The sequence below is a fragment of the Pseudonaja textilis genome, chromosome 8 (genome assembly GCF_049901715.1).
Source record: "Pseudonaja textilis isolate UNSWEBS1 chromosome 8, rPseTex1.2, whole genome shotgun sequence".
Classification (NCBI taxonomy): domain Eukaryota; kingdom Metazoa; phylum Chordata; class Lepidosauria; order Squamata; family Elapidae; genus Pseudonaja; species Pseudonaja textilis.
Window position 1 is genome coordinate 19,889,659 of NC_141997.1, and position 21,590 is coordinate 19,911,248.

The 21,590-nt window shown below is 37.6% G+C and overlaps 2 protein-coding genes across 4 annotated transcripts in view; both read right to left on the reverse strand.

Moving 5' to 3' along the window:
• Window positions 1-841, reverse strand: part of CRACDL (CRACD like) — a 46,853-nt gene extending 46,012 nt beyond the window's left edge. The window contains exon 1 of the mRNA XM_026707535.2: window positions 593-841. The gene's annotated coding sequence lies outside the window, so the exon portion shown is untranslated. The remainder of the gene's footprint in view (window positions 1-592) is intronic.
• A 2,223-nt stretch (window positions 842-3,064) lies between these two features.
• TSGA10 (testis specific 10) overlaps window positions 3,065-21,590 on the reverse strand; it is a 50,670-nt gene continuing 32,144 nt past the window's right edge. The window contains exons 15-20 of one of the 3 annotated variants that reach the window (XM_026707537.2): window positions 14,526-14,711; window positions 13,413-13,622; window positions 10,981-11,183; window positions 10,423-10,527; window positions 4,224-4,358; window positions 3,065-3,372 (exon numbers count right to left, since the gene is read on the reverse strand). In XM_026707537.2, coding sequence (XP_026563322.1) covers window positions 3,348-3,372; window positions 4,224-4,358; window positions 10,423-10,527; window positions 10,981-11,183; window positions 13,413-13,622; window positions 14,526-14,711 — 864 coding nt within the window. In that variant the 3' untranslated portion in view covers window positions 3,065-3,347. The remainder of the gene's footprint in view (window positions 3,373-4,223; window positions 4,359-10,422; window positions 10,528-10,980; window positions 11,184-13,412; window positions 13,623-14,525; window positions 14,712-21,590) is intronic. The other 2 variants (XM_087938462.1, XM_026707539.2) reach the window with 2 other exon arrangements.

Sequence of the window (21,590 nt, forward strand, 5' to 3'; positions counted from 1 at the left end):
CAAGGAGGGGCAGAGAGCACTTTGAACTTTGAGGAACAGCCTAGAGTTGGTTTCTAAAAACAAGAAAGTATCTCAAGGCTACTATTTGACTAACTCCCACTTGCACTAAGAAAACTTCCCCATGATCCATAGTTTTTTGAAGACTGTCTGAACCAAGAGCTCAGATAATAAACCAGTATTTTGTGTGTGCTGTGACTGAAACTCATGAATCTGCCCTAATCTTCTGGAAATTGAGCTGATAAAGATGCGGGCTCTCTCGGGAAACTCTTCCACAAAATGTCCTTTGCTCGATGAAGCGTCCTGCATTTATTGCTTCCAACAAGTGAGCCTGCCCTCCTCACCAGCAGAAGCCTGGCTCTATCTCTGCCTTCAGGGCAAACAAGGCAGCGGATTAGGCGGCGCACAAGGAAACCGAAGAGCTTTGAAGGCGCAGCCTGGTGGCGAAGCTGGCCTGCTGGCTGGGCGCGCGCCGACGGGAAGCTATGTTCCCGCCAGGTGCACCTCAACCCTGAGGGCCGCTTCCACGACGCCCCCCTCCCGTCTCAACTTCGGCAGCCTTGCCAGCTCGACGGCCGGCGCGGCACTCACTCACCTTTCCGTCGGCCTCAGGGAGGCAAGAGATTGCCAGCGCGGAGGAGAGCCCCACAAGGCACCTTGACCGAGAGCAAGAAGTAAGAGGCGGGGCGCAGCCCTTGGCGCTGTCAGGGGAGACGGGAGGAGGGAACGCAGGTCATTCACGAAGCAGCCCATTGGCATTCGCTCGGCGACTTCCCGCCTTGAGTCGAGAGGGAGCCTGCAGCTGGAGGCTCGCTCTAATCGGGGCTCTCCTTCCTGGGACCGTTCGTGCCACTTTCCTGGCTGAAGCATTGCCAGGAAAGCGCCCGCCTGAAATTGCAATCCTCTATTGGCTTATCTAGGAAAACTCTGCTGAATTCCTCAGGGTTTGTCTCCGAAGAAACGAGGACTGGGTCGATTACGGAAAAGAATGGGAAAAAATGCGCCCCAGGTTTCGCTCCCTGCACCGACATCTAATGTCGTCGGTCACAAAGCAGATGACTGTACGGCACAAGCCTTCGGAGATAATAAACCATTCAAATTCAGTGAGGCTTAGCCGCAGATAAGCCTTAAAGAATAGGATTCTTTGAAGGTTGGGGAAAGAACCTGGCCATAACGGACATGTTTAAAATGATACTGATGCAGGTAAAACGGGGGTGTATTCTATATCAATGAGAACATTTAATAGCAGTAGTGTTTTTAGAATAAGTTTACTAGCCCTCAATCCCTCTAAAGTCTAAACCATAGGGTAAAATGGTCTAGAATACCATCTTCCCAGCTATGTTAACAAAATCAAAGGGCTACTGAAGGCATTAATACAATAAGGGACAAAATTTCCATGGAAACCCATTTCCAGAGAAAAAGCTGTATTTCAAGCCTTTAACTCCAGCTTCCCAATCAGCCAAAATAATCATATTCAATAATCGTACAAGATTGTTTTAGAAAATGGCCAGGAATGCCAATTTACAGTCAACTAGTCAAATTGAAATAGTCATTTAAAATTAGAGGAAATTGGTACTGCAAATATGGAATTGTTCTATGAAAATCACAGACCATTACTGATTTTTTTTTTTAAAAAAAAGATAACTCCCAGGATGTCAAGTTGCTAACCAGGTAAGCTAACCAAATGTCACCAGTTTTATGAAACTAAAGGAGACTAATGCTAGTCATCTAATTTTTACATGGTAATCAAGTTCTGCCACTCACTCCAAGCAGGTTGAAAAACTGTTCTGATCACTTCTCAACTAGTCAAAACAACAGAATTGACAAGAAACTGCACGAAATTTAGTGCTTTCTGATGCAGCAGGATATAAAGGAACCAAGTTCTCCTAGACATTCTGGGCAAGGTAGATACAGATTAGATGGGTAGGTAAGCAGATAGATAGGTAGACAATGGGAAATGATTCCCATTGATGTTTTGTGTCTTATTCTATCAAAGCTTCCTAGAGTTTTTTCTTTGTGACTGGTAATTAGTGTAAGATTTGTCTGATTGAGGAGAATAAACACCAGGTATTCATCCTAAGAGAAAATTCTTGTACCTTTTCTTCCAGAGGAGTATCTTCCATTGTTGAACAACGATGAGGAAATTCTTCTTGATACCCAGCCATAATTAATCTTGTAATTTAAACTTTAACCCTTTTCTCGTCCTATTTCCTAGAACAAAGCACTCCTGAGATTCATAGCTGCCATGTCTTTCTATAGACTTTTTCCCAGACTAAATATTTAATGCCTCCAATTGTTCCCCCTAAGTTTTATAATATGTGGATTGACCAAAATAGAATAAACAATTACTTTTCTTTACCTTGACATTTTACTTTTGTTGATGCGGTTTAGGGCATTTTTTGTAGCTACATCATACAATGAATTCATGTTCAAGTTGTGATTTATTAAGAAATTTCTTATTTTTTACTTATTTCAATAAGTTAAAGTATGAGTAAGGTGGATCTCCCCAATGTAAATAAAACTGACGGTTTTTTATGGAATCTTGGAAATTCTATTAATAATGACATGAAAATGATGGCATACTTCAGAAACACACATTGGTAAAGGCATCAAGCTAGAAAGCAGGAGTTCAAGTCCTGCCTTAGCCATGAAAGTCAACTGGATATCTTTGTGCCAGTCACTCTCTCTCTCAGTCCAAAGTTGTTGTTGTGGAGAAAATAGGAGGAGAAAGATGTATTGGATATGCTTTACATAAAATATATGTATCAGTTTTGCCAACTCTTTCATCCATAACACCCATCAGCCTATTCCTTGGATTCCCTAAACTCCAGGAGTAGTCAAGTCAGTGTGGGTTTCCAGAAACCAGCACACTCATTGTGGTTTGTTCATTCTCAGAAGGAGAAAATGTGATAAAACCCGCTGACTTTGTCATCAGCTTTTAAAAACAAAATAATTCAAGAATTGAATGGTTGTGTAAAACTGATTTTGACTATCAATTTCTCAAAATGTTAAACAATTTAGCAAATGTGCAACCAAGATACAACAAATAAATGAAGAATAAGAAGCCTTTTAATTTTTTCATTTAATATATTTTTTTGATGGTGTGCAGTTCAATTTTCATTTCAAAACATCTTTTTGATAATAAAAATTATTTTATAAAACAATAATTGCTTTTATTGTAATGCCCCAAATAAAATATTTGTGTATGTAGGCTTCTTCAGTTAATAAGCACTCTGAACATTATCCTTTACCAATTGGATTAAAGCAACTGTTTTAATAAACCTTGAGTTTGGTTTGGCATGTATTGGTATTTTTATAATGGATGCTAATTTTTTCCATATCTTCTTGAATTAGAAGTCCTTTGAAATAGAATCCCTATGAAAGAATAAAGAAATTTTGTATTTTATCCACTGGTGATTGTACATTCTTTTCACATGCAAACACACTAATCTTTTTTTCATTCTTGAATTATAAGATAAATTCTTTTTTCGATAATACTTATGGTGTCTGTGAAAAAACATGCCCCATTTTACTGATGATCTCAAAAGCATGTTTAATCCATACAGTTCTGTAAGTGCTTCCCAACCATGAAAATAAACTCTTACAAATAAATACACAATAATTTTGTGGTAAGGAAAACAAAAAGGAAGCAAAAGATCCAAGAATGAGTGAGGGGATCTAAATATTGAATGAGTTCATAGCATCTTCAGAAGCCTTCTGCTGGCATCAGAATAATTAAATCAGCATTGCAACAATAATATGTGACATCATGATGAATATATAAAAAGGCGGGAGCATAACAGTGCTTCCGTTAGTCTGACACAGCTCCTTCCCCCTGCCCCAGCTTTTCCATAGATGCCACTGGATATGGTTTGCTTGGCATGAACCTCACAGTTGGTTAGGGTTTATGGCTTAGCTTGAAGATAACCCAGCCAACTGTGGTTTATTAACTCGTGATTAAGCAAACCATGATACAGAACCAATCACTGCCCTGAAACAATTCAGAACAAAAGAAAAAAAATTAAAATTAGAATTCTCTTAGCAGTTTTTAACCCTTGAGATTTTATGAGCCATCCTGGGTACACTTTTGCAGTTCAGCAACAAAGAAATAAAATGATGGACTTCATTTCTAATTTAAGGATGTCTTTGTAACATGATAAAGAGAAGATCTATACCTGAGTAACAGTGAGAGAAAGGAAATATATTTTTAGCAGACATTTTCTTACCCATCCAAAGATCTATCCAGAGATCTCTCAGGAGACCAGTGCCGGCAACGTTCAGGTGATGTCGATCTTATCGTAGAAGTTAAATGATACGAAGCTGTACGATTCTGCCTGCGAAGTTCTTGGACTGCACGTTCCCTAAATTTTTTTCAAAAAATGTATTTAAATAAGAGTATTTAATGCACATACTTTCCTAAGTCCAGCAGCTACCGTCTCTTAAAAATCCCAGATAAATGTTTTTAACTTTTTATTTTTAAAGGGGACACAAATCATTTTTTTCCTAAATTTGGACAGTAAGTGCCTAGATATTGAAGTAAGGAGAGCATATAAAGGTCAGAGAGTAATTGATTCAATAAAAAATATTTTAAACAAAATATAGAACATCAGGCTGTTGCATGGAATTCAGAAGAATTGAACTAGATGGAATTCTATCAGTGCCTATTTCAAACGTAGGGCATACTATGGAATCCACTAGAGTTATTCTTTAAATTGTTGCCTTCCGTTTAGTATTGTGTTAGTCTTATTGGTTACACACAAAGGTCAGGAGAAAGTAATACAATATTTTTGCCAGTCTCCACAGTGGCATGTTTAAAAACAAACAAATACTTACATGGAAAGAGACTGCCAAAAATCTGCTTTTCTTTTTTACTATTGTCTCCTCAGGACTCTGGTCCATTTATACGGGGAACACTGCCTATTTCCAAAACATCCTTTCCTCCACATTGGTCTCAATTTTGACAGTGATTTTAGCTTTTATTTCAGCCTACTCAATATAAGGATGAAATACATGCAACGGCGGGAGAAGCTAATGGGAAAAGAAGCTCAAGAGTTCTTAAGGAAGATTACATTAAAATACAATTAGAAACAAGACTGTTAAAAGAAAATATGGATGCAGTTTCAATAAGAAGATAAAAGATAAAAAAGAAAAAGAAGTCAATGTGACTAAACAAAAAACTTATCAAAGAATTGAAATAAAAGAGATGCATGCAAGAAATGCAAATAGAACTAGATCACAATGGAAAACTACACAGTGGTAGCCCAGAAATACAAAACTGATGTCCAAAAAGCAAAAGGTGATATTTTATTTATTTATTGGATTTACAGTATATGGCCACTCATCTTAGAAGCCTGACTCTGAGCAGCTCCCAATATTAAAAACAAGAACTTATACAAATATATATATATAAATACCATAACAGCCAGAAAAAAATTACAAAGCCACAATCCAATACAACATAACCAAGCAAGGGGCTCAAAACCCCCAAATCCCATAGCCATTCAATCTTGCTAGGGTTGTTCTGAAACCTGTTGCAACCTGTTGCATCCAGACACCCACAGCCTCCAGGATCTATAATTCCACCGCATCACTCAGATGACCTAAAGTGGATATGCAAAGCTGGATATAATCAGCATACTGATAATACTTCATCCAAAACTGCTGACCTTCTCCAATGACTTTATGAAAATACTAAACTGGAAATGAAATGCACCAAGCTCTGAACCATGGGATTTAGCAATAGCTTCTTGAGGAGGGGATGAACTTAGGAAACTAAAATACAAAAGGAAAGGAATAGGATAGGTAGTACCTAGTTTTCTAATAGCAATCACACAGATAGTAATAATAATAATAATACAGGTAGTCCTCACTTACCAACCACAAATGGGACTAGCAATTCCATTGGTACACAGCACGTAGTAAAATATCATATTACACAAATTATGACATCAGTTCTGGGTGTAGTCATTAAGTGAATCATTGTGAATTGTTAAATTCAGTAAGATCACAACTTACAAATTTTCTAATGGCTTCCCCAATGATTTTGCTTGTCAGAAGCCATCTGTGGAAGGTTGCAAAAGGTAATCACATGACTGTGAGACACTGACCATTATAAATGTGAGCTGATTGCCAAATGCCTAAACTGTGATGATGTGAACACCGGGATACTGCAACAGCTGCAACTTTGCAGACCTGTCATAAGTTTCCTTTCTCAGCACTATCATAACTTTGAAGAATTGTTGAATGAGTATTTGGTAAGTGGGGATTACATGTTTGATTGCAAATGAATGAAGTAGCAGTATGTTAACTGCAAAGACAGCACATGGAATTCTAGGCTGCATCAACAGATATATAATTTCCAAATTTATAGATAGTAATTGCTGCATCTGTTCTGCTCTCATTTCTATCTATCTATCTATCTATCTATCTATCTATCTATCTATCTATCTATCACCTATCTATCTATTAAATTTATTTGTTGCCCATCTTGCACAAGGCGATTTCTGAATACTACCTTCCAAAAAAAAATCAGAAAAAATAGATTGGGTTAGAAGGACAACAATGATCAGAGGTCTAGAAACTTGGTAATACAAAAAAATATTGAAGGACATGGGTATTTTTAGCCTTGAAAAAAGATGACTGGGTAATATGACCACATTATTCAAATACTTGAAAGGATGTCACACAGGAAGTGAAAAACTGATCTCTCTTGGTCCAGCCCAGAATGATAGGGTGGATGAGGAATTTCATTTGGGTTTTATTCACAGCCAGGGTGAATACCTTTGGAAAATCTGAGTTTGAGATTAAGAATACAGGAAAGAATTATTTAAAATAAATTATCTAGCTTATTACCTGTTACCTGTTCTGGAGTCAGTCAGTGATAACTTTTTTCTTCATCATTCTGTGTTTAAACCCAAGCCCAGCATATTGAAATACACCAGTGTCATATAACTTTGTTTTTCTTTAACTTCTGATTCGTTTCCTATGTTGGGTAACATTCACCCCTCTGGCCCATCGGAATTGTATTTAGGTAATTCTACACCCCTTTACCCACATCTAGAAATACACTTTTTTTTTGAGAGGCAAAATAAGGCAGGATTTAAGCTGGCTTCCAAAGTAAGAAAACTGCCATACTGCTAAATTTAATGCAGTAGACAGCTTCATATGCTTATTTGATATTGGCTAGGGATGAGTAACCCATGTTCATACGCAGCCCTCAATAAAGCATCTGTTCCAACAATATGAGACTATGCCATTAAATTCAGTGACAAAATGATCGATGCTTCAAAACATAGATTTTAAAAGTTGTTCTCTTCCAACCTGCAGGAAAGAAGGAACTGCCCTATGGAAGCTTATCATTCCAATTTTTTCCTCTTAAAACCTCCTCAAGAAATAACCTGAAATCATAACCTGAAACCACCAGCATTCAGTTATTTGCCACTGAATTTTGGCAGTATGATTTTGAATTTGGTTTGAACTATAAACATATGAAATAGGGTCTGTTTTCCTTCCAGTAGCTTCCTGTACTACTTTCTATTCTTAAAACTCCCCAAAATATTAAAAAAAAATCATGGGAAATTTACATGGGAGAAAGTGCATTTAAAGACAATTAAGTTTTATTCAGGGAAAATTTCATGATACGTCCCAATAAGTTACCTGGTCCCGATAAATAAATAAATTGGTAGATACTTTGTATATATATCCAAACAGTGAAACTACAGGTTCTTTAACTTACCCCTATAATTAGAACTGGAGTTTTGGTCACTAAGCAAGATGCCCACATGACTGTTTCACTCAAAAAGTGTAATCCTGGCTCTCCCTATTGTGGTAGTTAAGCAGTTGCGAGAGTTATTAACTGGATGCAGGGTGCCTTGGGTGGGTGGAAGGGGCCACTCCTTATCACCCCTCCCCTCCCACTTGACTGTTTCCTAATATGATTTGATTTGATTGTACCCTATGACTATCATTAAGTGTTGTACATTATGATTCTTGATTCTTAATGAATGTACCTTTTCTTTATGTATACTGAGAGTATTTACACCAAGACAAATTCCTTGTGTGTCCAATCACACTTGGCCAATAAAATATTCTATTCTATAAAGTATTCTGTTCTATTCTGGTGTGCAGAAACCTACCTGGACTTGCAGGTCCAAGCTTTCTCCCCACACCACATCCAGGAGGCCCAAATCCTTTCTCTGTTGCACTATACCTAGGAACACTTAACTCTGTAGCTGCTGATAGATGTGTCCAACCAATACGAGGTGTGGCCTTCCTACTGAGACCAACTCACACCATCTAGCAAATGGGCCCTGTTCTTGCAATGGTTCATGAAGGCTAGAAAACTAGCAAACATGACTAGCCTTCAGAACAAGAAAGTTATCAAATGTGACTAGCCTTCAGAAGGATTGTGTTAGGAAGGCTAGAAAGCTAATGAATGCAATCATTCTTCTGAAATCACATTCTCCGTCTGATTTGGAGAAAGCCTTCCAAGCCAACACAAAAAGAAAGCCTGTTTGCAGGATGGCAGTGAGAAAGCTTCATCAGCAGGTATGCCTATCAGCAGCTGCAGAATAATGCAAAGGTAAGTGGATCCTGGCATGGTGGGGTGGGAATAAGTGGGCAGGAAGCAGGCCAAGGCCTCCAAAGTGTAGGCAGTTTTGCGCATGTTGGTGGACCACTTTAGGGGCTGAGATGGGGGGGACAGGCAAGTAGGGCAATTGCAATGCCCCTGTGGCCAGTTGTAAGGGCAAGCAGATTGCCAATGTCCAAATATTGATCACATGACAGCAAGGGTACTACAACAGGGGTCATCATTCTTCATTTAGCATCATCATAATTTCTAACAGTCATTGAATAAATGGCTGAAGTTAAGGATTACCTGTAGCATGAAATTGTCTAATTGTGTAATTAAAATTACACAGCAAAACAAAGCATTAATATAACACCAGCAATTTAAATGTAGAATATGTAAAATCAATAACAGTTGATTCTGATAACTGAAATCTATGATAGATTGTAGTATCTTTTTTAAAAAAACCAACAGGATACAGACACAACGTATATACAGTCAAATAGGTCTGAGCTTTTAGTCTGCCTAAAAATAGAATATGTATGTGAGGGACAGGGTGATGGACTACAGTAAAAGCAGCAGGTTCCCAGAAAGGAGGTAGCATATTCCAAATGGGGGGTGGTGGTGAGACAAGAGACCGTGCAATCCAAAAATGGATTATGGAAAGAGATTTAGGGTATATCCATATCCATTAGATTAGGATAGATAGATTTAGTCTGGCAATATTCTGTCTATATAGTGTTAATAAATAAAGAACTGAATTTTGACTGGATTGTTTTATGTCAGTCTTGCGCTAGGCCTGACAATCTGCTTAGTAGCAGTAGATATTTGCTCAACTCATCCCCCTACTAATAAAAACAGAACAAATATTTTTTCTCCACAATTTACATAAGAGAAAATGATTTGACCAAATTACTCCTCTCTACCCTTTTTTTCAATACTTTGTTCCATGTTTGTGGTTCATAATTCTGTTTTAGAAATTACAGAGTGGATTAGTGAGTTAAGCTATTTTAGATGGCAGAGGTCACACTAATACACTAAATATACCGAAAGGCCCACAGTTAGCACTTTTATACTTCCAGATCAACAATGTACATTCGAGTTTGGACTTTTATTTGCCTATACTATATTTACTCCTGAAAGTGTTTTTAGTAATTCAATTAGTCAGAAATACTAATTTTCCTAAATTGCAGTTTTCAGAATATTTTCCTGGATGATAAATTTAGAGGCAAGTTATAGTGATCAATTTTATTGAATTTCCTTTAACTCTGGAAGTATTAGGGCAATAACTGAGGTTATAGTTAATTCTGGGTTATTTCTCTCAGCACACTTCTTATTGAAGGGAAATTAGGAATGATGTATTTTGTTTACTTTTTATAAATAATTGGATTTTATAATGAAATATGCAATGAAATAATTCAACCATCATTCTTTGAATAAGTCTGCAAAAGATATTTTCAAGTTTTTATGAAAAAAATCAATCTACAAATATTTTCTATTTTTCTATTAAAAACAATCTATAAACCACAAGGTTTAAATGAAGTACTTGCTAATTATAAAATAAAATTGGACTTATTTCAAACTGGTAAATAATTTGATTTATATATGTGGGGGCAATCAAGTAGAAGTTTATTCCCAATTAAATCATGAAATAATAGAACTTGTAAATAATAATACTTGTTCCATAGCAAGCATGCTCCATTTCTGAATTTTAGTCTTAGTTCTGGTCTAGTGTATATAAATTAATAGCATTAATTAATGACTTTAGCCCTGGGTTTTTCTAGATTAGTGCAAATGTATATTATTTAATTGGGAGAAACAGATGTAAATGATTAAAAATGTGGTCACACACTTGCCTTTCAAAGCGTTCTGTGCCCAACTGTCTTTTGGTGATATCTAACTCAGATTCCAGTTGAGTAATTGTGTTTTTGAACTGTGAAAAATCTCGACTCTGGAGAGCGCTATAAAGGACAAAGTTGTCACTTAAACTGAAAAGATGTAACTAGTCAAATATAATAAAATAAAGAATAGGATTAGTTTTTCAAGAACAGCTTCCAATATATTTGATATAAAAATAGTTGGATAAGCACCCAGAAAGAAAATAGAAACAATTATATATTTGTGCTGTGTCAAAAGGAATTAAACTGCGTTAAAATTTTCTAACTTTATTGAACAAACACGTTTTCATAATAAGGTACAAATTGTTTTAAAAATTCTAATATATTTTTTATTCCCATGAGATAGATACTGTTTTGCCTAATATTTACTTTTCCTAGTAAGTTTCAAGTAACTTTTAAATAAAGTATCTTCCACTCTAATAAGAGGTCTCCTAAAGGTAAAAATGGATATTAACAAAAGTATAACAGTAATTTTTAATTCGTGATAATCAATTGTTGTTTCTACTGGTTACTCACATTTTGTTTTCCGCCAAAGTAAGTTGCTCTTTAAGAAGATGTATTTCAGAATCCTTCTCTTGACTTATCATCTGAGATTGATACTCTTTTTCTCGATGGGATGTTAGCAAAGTTTCCAAGTTTTTAATTGAGATTCTTTCATTGTTGAGTTGCTTTCTCAGAAGTTCTATTTCTGAGTGAGATGATTCCCATTCATTCTGAAGCTGAAAGCCAAAATAATGAATGTTCTCATTTTCTTTAATATGTAGTATATTAAAAACTGGTAATTACACTGTAAATTGAAAATGAAATGCTCCCCCAACAACAGATGTCCTATTTTCTTCTTTAATGTAAAAAACTGAAGCCCTCTCTCTGCTAAGAACTCATAGTGGCATTCTCTAAAGACAGTATAGTAATCTTTCTTAATATGTAAACATAAATGGGTTTTATTTATGATGTTAATCCAAAACTAAACAGATTATTGGGTTCTTGGTATTCTTTGAGCTTGGCTGTTTCCTGCAGACAACTCATCACAAAATGTAACACTGTAACATCACTGATACATGGAAGTGGGTTTGCTGGTGGCTCATATATAAGCAGTTTGCCTTGCCAGTTTGGAAGTGGTTTCCTTTCCAATCAGTGTAAACAAATGACACTGCACACTAATTATCAGAAATTATGACATGGAGATATGTGATTTAAAAATTAAGTCTTTTAATGTTTTGATTTAAGCCTTTTCCCAGTTTGATACTATTGTAAAACATGATCTGAAGCTCCACAGTTTTCCGGTTTATATACACACTAAATTATGCAAGCAGAATATAATTTATAATTTCCTTTTTATATTCCTATTATTTTAGCCCTTAGTGAGGAATCTTATACTGTGGGACATTCCATCCCATACAAAATATATCAGAACCCTCTGAATAAATTTAGAGTATTTAAATCAAGAGGGATAACTACAAACCACATCCATTTTAATAGCCGCAGGATTTTAATATCAACTACTAAAGTGGATGTCAAAATCAGAAGATTGGTAGTACTTTTTCAGACTAACCTGAACTACGACTCACTTTGTCAGATGTACAAAGAGACAGATGGGTCAAACTTCACATAAAAGATTTAATAATGACAGATTTGACTTCAGGGTTTCATCATTATCATGCTTGAAGTGCTCAGAGCTTCCCCAAACCCTTTTTAAAATTAAGCATGACCCTTTTGAACACGAAAAAAATTGCCTGCCTTGGCTTAATCTAAAGTTCATTTGCAGTTATTTCTCTTTTTGAAATGAACCAGTCATATTTTTTATTCAGCTGAAGTATTTTTAAAAATCAGGAATTTTGAAAAAAAAAACCATGAAAAATATTTAGCACAATCAAATAGAAAAGACTGATGGTTTAAAAAAAATTCTCATTATTCCCCCAAATCTTCCTCATAGTCCAAAAGAATAAATGATGGATTTGTATATATCAAGTCTATTATGAATGACAACATTTTATTGTTTTAAAGAAAAAAGACAAGTTTAAGTATCTCTCAAGAATCAATATAGAAAGAGGGAGCATTTACAAGGTTTTAGATTTGGGACTTCAATCATACAGTCAAACATGCCTTTTTGACTTTTTTTGAACTATACCCGCAGAGTTCCCCATGTCTGCAGATACGCTAAATCCATATCCAGGATTCATTTTCTCAGATAAGCACCGATTGTACTTACCTTTTCTTAGCACTTTATATTCAGATCATATAATAGTGTACAATGTATTTTTCCTACACAACAATCATGGCACTAGAGTTCATGAAAAACAGTAATATTTGGCAATGTTTTCTTCTGCTATATTTGATGTTTAAAAATTAAACAAGTTCCCAAATATAGATATTAGAACAGAAGACTACATTTGTCAAATAGATGTGTTTAGTGAGCTTACATGCATCGACAGGAGAGCAACAGCTGTTGTTGTTTTCTAGCACCTGAAATGATAGGCTGCCTATGATTTTGGAAATAACAAAAAAGACTCTGCAAAGTTCAGATTTGAAGACTAAAAGGTACTTAAGAATATGCAAGAGTGGGAATGGAATACATGTGAACAAATGCATAATATAATTGTAAATTTTCCTGGAATCACATGGCTGCACTCTACTGAATCCTTGGACCACAGAGCAAAATTGACAAACACACTCATACACACAGACCTCATTTGAAGGTATGGTATTTTACAAAATTCTTGTATTACTATTTTAACCTTCTTAACAGATCTCATGAATCAAGAGATATGACAATACACTTCCTGTGATGGACAATTTTCACTCCAGGTGACTCTAAGAAAAATCTGACATGTAAAGAATTTTCCAGAAAAAAAAGCAAGAATTTAATTCAAGCATTAGGAAAATATGTACAAATTTTCAGCTTTAATGTTTGCTCTCTATAAATCAAGCCGAAATTATATTATACCTACTCTTTCTACTTCCTTTGTTGTGTTCTTTAGTTGCCGGCTTAATAACTCATTGCTAGTATCCAGTTTAATGCACAGTTCCCGAGCAGAAGTCAAATCTGAGAGTATAGAAACCTTTTCCAGGTGGACTTTCTCAAGTTTCTCCTCCATTTTCACCAGAGACTTACCTAAAGTAGAAATCTGTGACTTACAGGCTTTTTCAGATGCTAAATGCTGCCCCAAAAAAGAAAGGCCAATTAACATTTACATAATAAATAAATCAGTAAGAATATATTAAAGAAAAAAATAATTTTACTTAATAAGCATGTTTATCTAAATAAATATGCTTCTGTTTTATGTTAATTTTGAAATGTTCTACAGTCAATAAAAATAAAAGCAGACTAAAAATACGTAAACAAAAACTAAACATACAACAAAAATCATATGTTTTTTATCTATACACTGTTAAGAGACCTTATAGCACTAGTAGACCAATCCAGAATTCCATATGATGTTCATTGCATACTGAAAGTATCATGTGGTGTAAATTTCAATGCAATTGTTTGTTACATCCACAAAGGAAGTCTTGATAAATTAGAGAACCGTGTGAATATTGAAGAATTTGTGTCAGAATGTAACTTCAAATGGAAATGATATGTTATTCAAAATACAGTAAAATTGTTTATTTTATAGAACAAAAGAAGTTAAGAATTAATACAGAAGGAATTATTTTTTAAAAAAATCTTACTTTGGGAATGCAAATTCAGTTTTAAAATCAAAAAGAAGATTATTCTGTGAACAAACACATGCATACTATTTCCAAATAGTCAGACTAAGCATGGGAGATATTTTACAATCTCTCATATCTACTATCTCAAAAGATGAATTTAGGCTCAGTTGAAAGTCTATCATTCAAAATTACTAGAGACAAACATTAATGCCTTTCCATTCCTGTAATCCTAAACTTCCTTAAGAAAGATCAGAATGTTTTAAAGTCAAGTGCAGCAAATGGTCAATACCTTTCCCTTAAAATAAACATCCATTTTGAAAGTTCCTGCTGCAATCTCATCATAAATGCAGAGCATCTATATGAGAGAGACAGAGACAAGATTATAAGAGGAAGCTTTTAAAACCTACTTGTCCAATTGCTATTTCATGAGATTCTGCTTGCTCTTTCAGTCTATGGTTCTCAGATTCTACACTGAGAAGTTCCATCTGGATGGAGTTATAATCTTTTTCCATTTGATGCAACTTTGATTCCCATCTATCTGCCTGTTCACGGATCATGTGGAGGTTTTCCATAAGATCTTCATTATCTTTCTCCTAAAATACAAATTTTGATTTTATTTTTGAGACTTAGTTTACCATGTGAAACTACTATAGGTAGTCCTCAACTTATAATAGTTTGTTTAGTGATCTGTCAGTATATAAGAAATTATGAGCTGGGATAGCCATAACAACTAGTCAGCCAATGGGAACTGTTTGGTGACTAAGAAACCGCACCTGTTGTGAGCTATGTCAGATAACTGGTCTGTATAAATATAGAGCTTCTACAGCTTCTGTGATTCTGAGTTCTGGTACTTCCGATTGCTTCTGCTTCTTGTCCTTGTACTTGCTACCGCGTTGCAAGAGCTGCATGGGTATTGTATACATGCATCATGTTTTATACACTGCTCAAAAAAATAAAGGGAACACAAAAATAAGACATCCTAGATCTGAATGAATGAAATAGTCTTATTAAATATTGTGTTCATTACATAGTTGAATGTGCTGACAACAAAATCACACAACAATTATCAATGGAAATCAAATTTAGCAACCCATAGCGGTCTGGATTTGGAATTACACTCAAAATTAAAGTGGAAAAAAACACTACAGGTTGATCCAACTTTGATGTAATGTCTTTAAAACAAGTCAAAATGAGGTTAAGTAGTGTATGTGGCCTCCACGTGCCTGTATGACCTCCCTACAACGCCTGGGCATGCTTCTGATGAGGTGGCGGATGGTCTCCTGAGGGATCTCCTCCCACACCTGGACTAAAGCATCCCCAACTCCTGGACAGTCTGTGGTGCAATGTGGCATTGGTGGATGGAGTGAGACATGATGTCCCAGATGTGCTCAATTGGATTCAGGTCTGGGGAACGGGCGGGCCAGTCCATAGTATCATCAATGCCTTCATCTTGCAGGAACTGCTGACACACTCCAGCCACATGAGGTCTAGCATTGTCATGCATTAGGAGGAACCCAGGGTCAACCGCACAAGCATATGGTCTCACAAGGGATCTGAGGAATTCATCTCGGTACCTAATGGCAGTCAGACTACTCTGGTGAGCACATGGAGGGCTGTGCAGCCCCCTAAAGAAATGCCACCCCACACCATTACTGACCCACTGCCAAACTGTTCATGCTGGAGGATGTTGCAGGCAGCAGAACATTCTCCATGGTGTCTCCAAACACACTCACATCTGTCACATGTGCTCAGTGTGAACCTGCTTTCATCTGTGAAGAGCACAGGGTGCCAGTGGCGACTTTGCCAATCTTGGTGTTCTCTGGCAAATGCCAAACGTCCTGCACAGTGTTGGGCTGTAAGCACAACTCCCACCTGTGGATGTTGGGCCATCATACCATCCTCATGGAGTCTGTTTCTGACTGTTTGAGCAGCCACATGCACATTTGTGGTCCACTGGAGGTCATTTTGCAGGGCTCTGGCAGTGCTCCTCCTGTCCCTTCTTGCACAAAGGCGGAGGTAGCGGTCCTGATGCTGGGTTGTTGCCCTCCTACGGCCTCCTCCATGTCTCCTGATGTACTGGCCTGTCTCCTGGTAGCGCCTCCATGCTCTGGACATTACGCTGACAGACACAGCAAACCTTCTTGCCACAGCTCACATTGATGTGCCATCCTGAATGAGCTGCACTACCTGAGCCACCTGTGTTGTAGACTCCGTCTCATGCTACCACTAGAGTGAAAGCACCGCCAGCATTCAAAAGTGACCAAACCATCATCCAGAAAGCATAGGAACTGAGAAGTGGTCTGTGGTCACCACCCGCAGAACCACTCCTTTATTGGGGATGTCTTGCTAACTGCCTATGCTTTCCACCTGTTGTCTATTCCATTTGCACAACAGCATGTGAAATTGATTGTCAATCAGTGTTGCTACCTAAGTGGACAGTTTGATTTCACAGAAGTGTGATTGACTTGGAGTTCTATTGTGTTGTTTAAGTGTTCCCTTTATTTTTTTGAGCAGTGTATTATTGTATATAAACAAGTTTCTTCTATAAAAGAATCCTGCTGAATTATTTACTTGTATACTGGTTGGATTGCTGCAAACTCTGACGTGATCGTTTGAAGTTACAATGGCACTGAAAAAACTGACTTATGACTATTTTTCATACTTATGTCCATTGTAGCATCCCCATGGTCACATGATTTACATTTGGATGCTTGACAGCTGGTTCATATTTATGATGATTGCAGTGTTCCAGGGTCATGTGACTATCTTTTGTGACCTTCTGATGAGTGAAGTGAATGGGGAAGACAGATTCTTTTAACAACCATGTTATTAATTTAACAACTGCAGTGATTCACTTAACAAATGTGGCAAGAAAAGCCATAAAATGAGGCAAAACTCACTTAAGAAATTTCTTACTTAGCAACATTAATTCTGGGCTTAATTGTGGTCATAAGTTGAAGACTACCTGTGTAATATTTAATGGTGCATTTATAGGCTTGCTATTGTGTACAAAATCCTGGTATCCTTTAAAACCTCCTTTAGATTAAAGGTTCATGCGAACTAAGTGCATCACATATGCATATACAGTTGCATGCTATTTATAATAAAAGTGACTGATTAAAAATGCTTTATTTATCTTACTTCACTGAGATCAAGGTGGCATACAGCATTTTGTTCTCCAATTTTCTCCAGTACAAAGAAGGGAGACTAGGTTAGTCTGAGAGAGTGAGTGGCCCCAAGTCATCAAGAAAGCTTTCCTGGTTGGCAATAGATTTTAACCTGAATTTTCTCAGTGCTTGTTCAATACTTTGACCCTATACCAGGTATTGGCAACCTGTGGCTCCAGAGCCACATGTGGCTCTTTCGGCCCTCTGCTGCAGCTCCTTGTCCCATCACTGGCTGCCCCTGCCCCTTGCCCTCCCCTCCCAGTCATTCCTTGCCTAGCCTGAGAAGGTAAGGGCAACAGTGAGGGATGGAGAAGCAGCCGGGGCCTCACTCTTCCTGTAGCTTCTTCTGGTCCTTGTTGGTGATGGGAGTGCCACAGTTGCTTAGGGAGATGTGCAACCTACTCTCCACCCCAAAACACTGGCCCAACCCTGCCACAACCAATGCTGGCCTCGCTAACATTAGGGCTGGTGGGGTGGGAATGGAATCCGGGAGGATGGAACAACAGAAAGGGGGACAGCCCACAGTGCCCAGCCAGGGCTTTTAGAATCTCAGGGCAGAGGGAAAAGGGGGCTGGCCCTGTCAAACCTTGCATGCTCATCCTGGGGATCAGGCTTGGAGAAAGCTGGAGCACCCTTGCCAAAGACGCTCGCCTGTCAGCTGATGTCCCTCTCTCTCTCTGTATATCTCTCTGTGTGTGTGTGTCTCTGTCTCTGTCTCTCTCTCTCTCTGTCGCTGTCTCTCTCTCTCTCTCTTGGAAAGCCGAGCCTGGGCCAAGCCGGAGAACTCTCCTTGGGGCTCTTCGCTACATCTTTTCTTTCTTCTTTTTGGAAATCCAGGGTGGATGAGGAATGAGTTCAAGCCACAGCAGAAGCTTCCCTCCCCCTCCTCCTTCTCCTTCTTCTCCTCTTGAGACCCTCTGGCCAGTTGTGGCGGGGCCAGGAGGGTGCGCATGAGCAGGGAGACCATTATTAAGAGAGCGGCTGCCTGCCCTGCGCACGTCTTTGCTGTGCTTTAGCCAAGCAGATTTAGTGCAGATTTTTCACTTGTCATCTAGCAGCAGTCTTCAATGAGGCAACTTTCCCCTATTAACGACCATGCCCAGAGCGATATAGTTAGATTTTCAATTAGCATTACTAGAGCAGGAATGCAAACAAGGGCAGGATTTTTCAAATCAGGTTGCACAGAACCTGAGGTTCCGGGATTTCCGGTTTGCAAGCTGCGGCGGCAGCAGGAATCGACGATCGTGCATAGTTCCTGCTGCGCTCACCACTGGAGTGCCCCCGATACAGCCGGATTTGGGGGCTAATAGTTACCCCATAGAGGTGACTGAAGACAGGGGAGATTCAGCAGGGGTCCAGGGGAAACACAACCCCCCTCCTCAGCTGGCTAAACTCCCTTTTCCAAAAGTGGTGGAGCGGCGGTCAGCAATGGCCACCACAAAGAAGCTTTCATCCGGACAAGAATGTGCAGGAGGAAGCTGAAGAAAGTGAAAGCTTTTGGCTGAACTGGGATAAAAAGTAACATCTAAATACCCTGGAAACTCAACTTCATTAAAGATACATTGTTCCCTAGAAGATTGTAAAAAGCAGTGGGTGAAAGTTAAAAGGGAAAGTTTGTTTTTTCTCACTCTCCTTCCCTACGGAGATAGCAGATGGAAATCGGAAAAACTCGTTTTGGCATCAACAGGTAATCAAATTTGAAAACTAAAAGCCAAGGAGACATTAAAGATTTCTGAACATTGGAATTTAAAAAAAATTCTTTTTTTGCTATAAGTGGGAAGGGAGAGGTAAAGAATTAATATTAAGACCTTGCTGGAGGAGACTGCTTGGAACTTATAAGATCAGAGTTAAATTGTAACAAGACTTCTAAAAGATACATTTTGGAACTTTGCAATAGAGCTGTACCCCAGGAAGAGAAAGTACAAAAAGAAGAAAGTGCTAAAACAGCTTGTGTTTATTTGGATTGTTTGGTGACTTTGGGACTTTTGGAAATTGTTATTTGAAAGATTAAAAACATTTGGGTTGTTTAAAAACTTTCACAATGGCATTATCTGTTGAAGAACTGAAAATGGAATTTAAAAAACTAAAAGAAGAAGAACAAGAAGGGCAGGACTCTTCCGGATCTGTTTTTCACTTCTTAGAAATGGCGATTTCTACCTACCAGGAATTACAAGAACAAGAAGATGATGATGAAGAAGAAGCCATCTTTAATGAACAAACAACTTTAGCTGGGGAAGAAAAAGGAAAGAGGGGAAAGAGAATGCAGAATTTAAGACTTAAAAGAACAACCAAAAAAGGGAAAAATAAGGTGACAAATCGATACAATGTCAGAAAGCAACAGAAAAGAGGAATGCAGAAGAAAGTGGAGATTAAGAGGGAGGAGATCAAGAGATGGGGGGTAAAAAGGCTACATTGGAGAAGAAAAGAAGGGAAAAAAGGAAGAGAAGTTACAAAGGTTTGAAACAAGATGTAAAAAACAGGTTTTTTTCAGAGATAAAGGGTAAAAACATAATTAAAAAAGAGATTCTGCAAAAGTACATAAGACTGCATTGTTGTATTTGTATTTGAAATAAAGTTAGAAAACTGAAACATTATATGATTTAATAAAATATTAAAGGGAATGTGTAAAATGCTTAAGATTTAAAGATAGAGTTTAACTTGCTATGGATTATTGTTTTAATTATATTATAAACTTACTATTTTCTTATTTTAAAATGTAGTATGTAGCTTTAGAATGTACTAAGCAGAATCAGAATGAAAATTATATATTATTTTAAGTGTTAAATTTAGGGGAAAGATATAAAAGTGTCATACTTCAATCAGTGGTTGCAGGAGAAATTATGTGTTAAAGAGAAAAGATAAATAGATAATTACAGAATGGACAAAAGATACAAGAATAATGATTTAAATTGAGATGAAATATATAAAATAGAATTAAGAGAGTAAAAAGAGGGGAGAAGCCATATAGAAAATATAGAATGGTAAATAAGACATGAAATGGTATACAAAGTGAGCATGAATTTGATTTATGTCTGTACAAAAAGTTGTAACCCGGGACTAAGCCGCTTTCCAAAAAGAAGTTTTATGTTTTCATGTTTTGTGTTTTGTTTGTGTATGTTTGTTTATTGAAAATTAATAAATTTTTATTTTAAAAAAAAGAACCTGAGGTTCCATGAGATGGGATTCCACAAGAGACTAAAGTCTCTCTGTGTGTGCAATCACTCAAGAGAGATACAGAGAGAGGGGGAGATAGAGGTGGGACAGAGGGAGAAGATAGGAAGATTGGGAGAGAAAGAGATACAGATACAGATACACAGAGATAGACACACATGCACACATACACAGAGGGGGAAGAGAGTGGGGGGGGGAGAGAGAGACATAGAGAGATAGGGGGGTAAAGAGAGCCACAGACACAGAGAGAGAGAAACACAGAGAGAGGCGGGAGAGAGGAGAAAGATAGAAATAGAGAGAGAGAGAGACAGAGAGAGAGAGAGAGAGAAGGGTTTTGTGGTTCTAGGTGTTTTTTTAACAACTGATTCTCTGCCCTAATGACCGGCTGGGTAGGCATGGCTAGGGGGTCATGTGACTGAGTGGGAGTGAGTGATGTCGAATTGGCCACATCCACCCAGGTTTTGTGGCTTCCAGTGTTTTTTTTCTCTGGGAAACAGGTACAAATGGCTCTTTCCAAATGAGTATTTAAGGTTGCAGACCCCAGCCCTATACCATACTAGCACTCTTTCTTAAGACAAATTTCCTGCACTATAGATCACACTGCTCAGAAAAGAGGCAGAGAGGGAATCAATCTTTGGATAAATAACACTCTCCTTGTACAATACTAGATCCAATTTATCATATGCAAATGTTGATCAGGAAAATATGTAGTATAAATTTAAACACTTAAGTAATCACACAATAATCAATTAGGATCAATTAAAGCATCAGGGTCAATATTTCAGAAGTGTCAAAGCTAATCCATTGTCTGAACACAATCACAGAAATTCAATGAACAGTCTTTAAATATTTTTTAAAGCCTGACAGGATTACTTTTTGCAATCAACTAGAACTTTTAATCATACGATAATAGCAATAACATTAGACTTATATACCACTTCACAGTGCTCCACAGCACTCTCTAGGCCAGGGATGTCAAACTTGATTTCATTGAGGGCTGCATCAGGGTTGTGTCTGACCTCAGGAAGTCAGGATGGGCGGGGCCAGGGTGGGCATGGCCAGCTTGACATAACTCATGTCGGGGGCACTTGTGATGGCGCAAGCAGTCTGCCAGCGAAAACAGGCTCCCAAGCT